The sequence below is a fragment of the Pinus tabuliformis genome, chromosome 1_1 (assembly GCF_031772625.1).
Source record: "Pinus tabuliformis cultivar Carrire ecotype Pingquan chromosome 1_1, CPIR1, whole genome shotgun sequence".
Classification (NCBI taxonomy): domain Eukaryota; kingdom Viridiplantae; phylum Streptophyta; class Pinopsida; order Pinales; family Pinaceae; genus Pinus; species Pinus tabuliformis.
Genome location: NC_142297.1, coordinates 518,770,972 through 518,774,607, shown reverse-complemented (window position 1 = coordinate 518,774,607; position 3,636 = coordinate 518,770,972). Strand labels below are relative to the sequence as shown.

The 3,636-nt window shown below is 40.2% G+C and overlaps 2 protein-coding genes across 2 annotated transcripts; both read left to right on the top strand.

Annotated features, from left to right (window-relative positions):
- Window positions 1–789: 789 nt before the first annotated feature.
- LOC149214067 (toll/interleukin-1 receptor-like protein) lies at window positions 790–1,896 on the top strand. Its single transcript, XM_089389287.1, has 3 exons — window positions 790–1,409; window positions 1,504–1,734; window positions 1,857–1,896. Exons 1-3 carry the CDS (start codon window positions 790–792, stop codon window positions 1,894–1,896), a joined length of 891 nt encoding a protein of 296 aa, XP_089245413.1.
- Window positions 1,897–2,080: 184 nt separating this feature from the next.
- On the top strand, window positions 2,081–3,370 carry LOC149214066 (disease resistance protein L6-like). The gene is made up of 2 exons (XM_089390846.1): window positions 2,081–2,599; window positions 2,735–3,370. The coding sequence occupies exons 1-2, from the start codon at window positions 2,093–2,095 to the stop codon at window positions 2,981–2,983; spliced, it is 756 nt and encodes a 251-aa protein (XP_089246972.1). The 5' UTR covers window positions 2,081–2,092; the 3' UTR covers window positions 2,984–3,370.
- The last annotated feature ends 266 nt before the right edge of the window (window positions 3,371–3,636 follow it).

Genomic DNA, 3,636 nt, shown 5'->3' with positions numbered 1-3,636 from the left:
GATGCATTAAAGTCAAGCCCGATATTTTTGCACATTAATATGCATTAAAGTTTCAATTGATTTCCCCTGCAGACAACCGACTTGTTTTTTGATAAAAGCCTCACCGCCTTGCTGCATTAAATTCGGAGATAGGCATTAGAAGATATTTTGTAATATTTTATTGTTTTAATCAGATATGTTTTAGCATATAAATATCACACAGCAGTTCTGTTTTAAAGTTAGCAGCTGAAGAATCACACAGAGCAGAGGAGAGCACGCAGCAGCGTGAGGAAGAAGAATAATTTCAGAACAGTGAAATGCACAGCAGCGCACAGCAGGAGTAGATGCAACAGCGCAGCAGACAGCAGAAAGGGAAAATGCACAGCAGTGCAAAAATTTGAATGTAATTCGTTTTTGATGTTTATCTGTGTGGAACAGAAGCATTCCTTAATGAATTTCTGAAGTAGATGTTCAGCAATAGAAGTTGTGAAATTCCCTCAGTATGAGGAAGACAAATCCGTAATAGTTAGTTTTATTTTAATAAGCGCAAGTTAATTTTTCCTGTTGCTGTTACACCGTAACTCAAAAAATACTTGACGTCAAAAATTTACGTTGCTGCAACACCACGAACAGCGTTGCTGCAACACAAGTTACAGCAACTGAAGAAAAAAAACTGTGTTACTGAAACATTGTTTCCAGTAAGCGATTTTCTGTTTTTCTGTGCAAAAACAGAGTGCAAAAATAGAGCAATTTTTATCTGTCTGTTATGGAATTTATCAGAAAATTCCAACATATCCATCCTGTTAATTAATGGCTGATTCAACAAACATTCCTCATCACTCATTCGATCCCTCCTCCTCTGCGGGCACTTCCATGGATGTATCTCGCAGCACCAATTCAAATTCCAGTTACAATTACGAGGTGTTTATAAATCACCGCGGGCCAGATGCGTATAATACCTTGGCCAGTCAACTCTACCGGCGTCTCGATGACCGTGGATTCAGCGCCTTTCTGGACCGCGACGAAATGCAGGTAGGAGAAAGCATAGATTCTCAACTAGAAGGAGTCATTGCAACCGCCGATGTTCATATAGCAATATTTTCTCCAAGATATGCCCAATCAAAATGGTGCCTTAATGAGCTTGTGGAGATGCGCAATCAGATGCAGAAAAGAAAAACTACAATTATTCCAATCTTTTATAATGTTGATCCTTGTGCTCTGCGGATCAGGACGGATGACGGCCAACATGGACTGTTGGGTCAAATCTTGAAATGCCTTGGGTACTCCGCGCGCAACAATGGAGTCTATGCTGAAGCCTTGCAAGGTCATGTAAAGAAAGGGAGATACCCACAAGAAAAAATTGCAGATTGGAAAAACGCATTGTCTGACGTTTCACTATTAAGCGGTTTGGAGCTAAAGACGCATAATGGGTTAGAACTTTTAGTCTTACTGTTCCTAATAGTTTAAATGTATTGATAAACGAGGTTTTTAGTACTTATGTTTGGTTTTGCTGTGCATAACCAGTGACGAAGGCAAACTCTTGGATAGCGTACTTCAACGGGTGGAGGAAAATGTTAAAAAACCACACTTGTATGTGGCTAAATATCCAACTGGTTTGGATGAAAAGCTACAAGATTTTGAGGAAACAGTGATGCTGCGGCAGCTACACAGCGGGGAGCCCAAGGTTGTGGGGATTGTGGGTTCTGGTGGTGTAGGGAAGACAACTCTGGCAACAGAGTTCTTTAACCGCAACAGGTCAGCTTACGGTAGATCTTGTTTTTTGAAAGATGTGAGAGTCGAAACTTTGCCTGACTTGCAGAATAAACTCCTTCGAGACTTGACTTCACAGGATCTGAGAGTAAGTAACATTGCTGAAGGTATATCGGCGGTGCTTTCTCGTTGTCTCCCGGGTTGTAAGGCCCTCATAATTTTAGATAATGTCGATCATGACAGACAGTTGCATGCATTATTTTCACCCTTGAAGGAGGTTCTTAGTCACGATAGCTTAATCTTACTTACAACTCGCAATTGGGATCTTCTTTCAAGAAATGGTGTCTCCTTTGTTTACAAGCTATCAGGCCTCGACGGAGAACAATCAAAAAGGATTTTATTCATGCATGCCTTTCAGGAGCCTCAACCCCATGCGGGATTTGACGATGTGGTTAAACATTTTTTGGATGCGTGTGATGGATTGCCTTTGTCTCTCGAAGTGCTTGGGTCTCATCTTTCTACAAAAGATGTAAAGTATTGGGAAGGCCAATTGCGGAAAATATCAGATTTAGTACTTCCCCCTGAAATACAAGACAGTCTTAAGATTAGCTACGACTGTCTTGATGACCAGGAAAGAGAGGTATTCTTAGACATTGCCTGTTTCTTAATAGAAGAAGATAAAGATCAGGCCATAAGCGTATGGGATGGGTCTAGATGGGAAGGAAGTGTGAATCTTCAGAACCTAGAGTACAAGTGTATTGTGGAGATCGACAGTCAAAACTGTATAAGAATGCACAATCACCTCAGGGACTTGGGCAGAACTTTAGCTGAAAAGGAACTTCCTAAATGTCCTCGTCGTCTTTGGCGCCGCAATGACAACATTTTTCATAATGCGTTTATCCAACCAAGTGTACGCGTTTGAATCTAATTTTCAAAGTTATATTCACAGAAATGTTCTGAAAATTTTAAAAGTATATTGTTAATACTGTTTAGCTCTGCAAGTATGTCCATATTGTTTTCTAACAGTTTTCAGATAACAATTCAGGTGCGCGGGATTAACAGGGTTGAAGGAGTATCTGACCAATCATTCCTCAACTCTCGGTATCGCCCTCCCGTTGATATGAGCACGTTGAACCTGTTGAGGGCTGAAGGTGACTGTTTGGAAAACATATCCCAGTTTCTGAAGGAAGCCGATCAGCTTCTATGGCTATGCTGGGATAAGTGTCCGGACACTTCCTTGCCTGCTTGGCTTCCAACCCAGAATTTGAGAGTTCGCGCGTATTCGCCCCGCTAATTGGAAACAACATCATGCCATAGCCATAGGGAAAGTGTGGTAAAGAATATTTTATTATTATTAATATATGTTTATGTTTTTTTGGTTTTCTGATAATTCGCAGAGGGGTGTTGATGTTTGTAGATGTGTTATTAAATTAAATTGAAAAGAGTTCAAAGATAACAGATACATAATGTATATTTATGTTAAAAAAATTCAGTTGCCAATAAAAGTTGTGGTATACGTTTTTAATTTGTTGACATTTAATAGAGCTATGTGAAGATAGACCTGGGTCCGTAATAATTTTAGGATAATTAAACGGAGGGCATTGCAGGATCCTTGTTCAAGTTGTTTCCGTGTGCGGATTTGCACATGTAGGTAGACTACTGCGGTGATTCAGGAAAAGTTCATCATATTATCACTTAGAGATTACACTGCTGAACATACAGCTATCAGAGAGCAGAGACTAAACACATAATACAGAAACTTCCGTTGAACTTCATTTGATACTAAACTGATTTTTATACACAGAGAGGAAGTTTTTGGAGTCGGTGGGGCGGTGGCTTCTCTAGGAAGCTATCCAGCGCTTCAGACTTCGGCCGACTTCTCCAGAAGACACTGAATTCTCTAGAAGACACTAGGTTTTTCTTTTAATGCTGGTGGTTGGATTTATC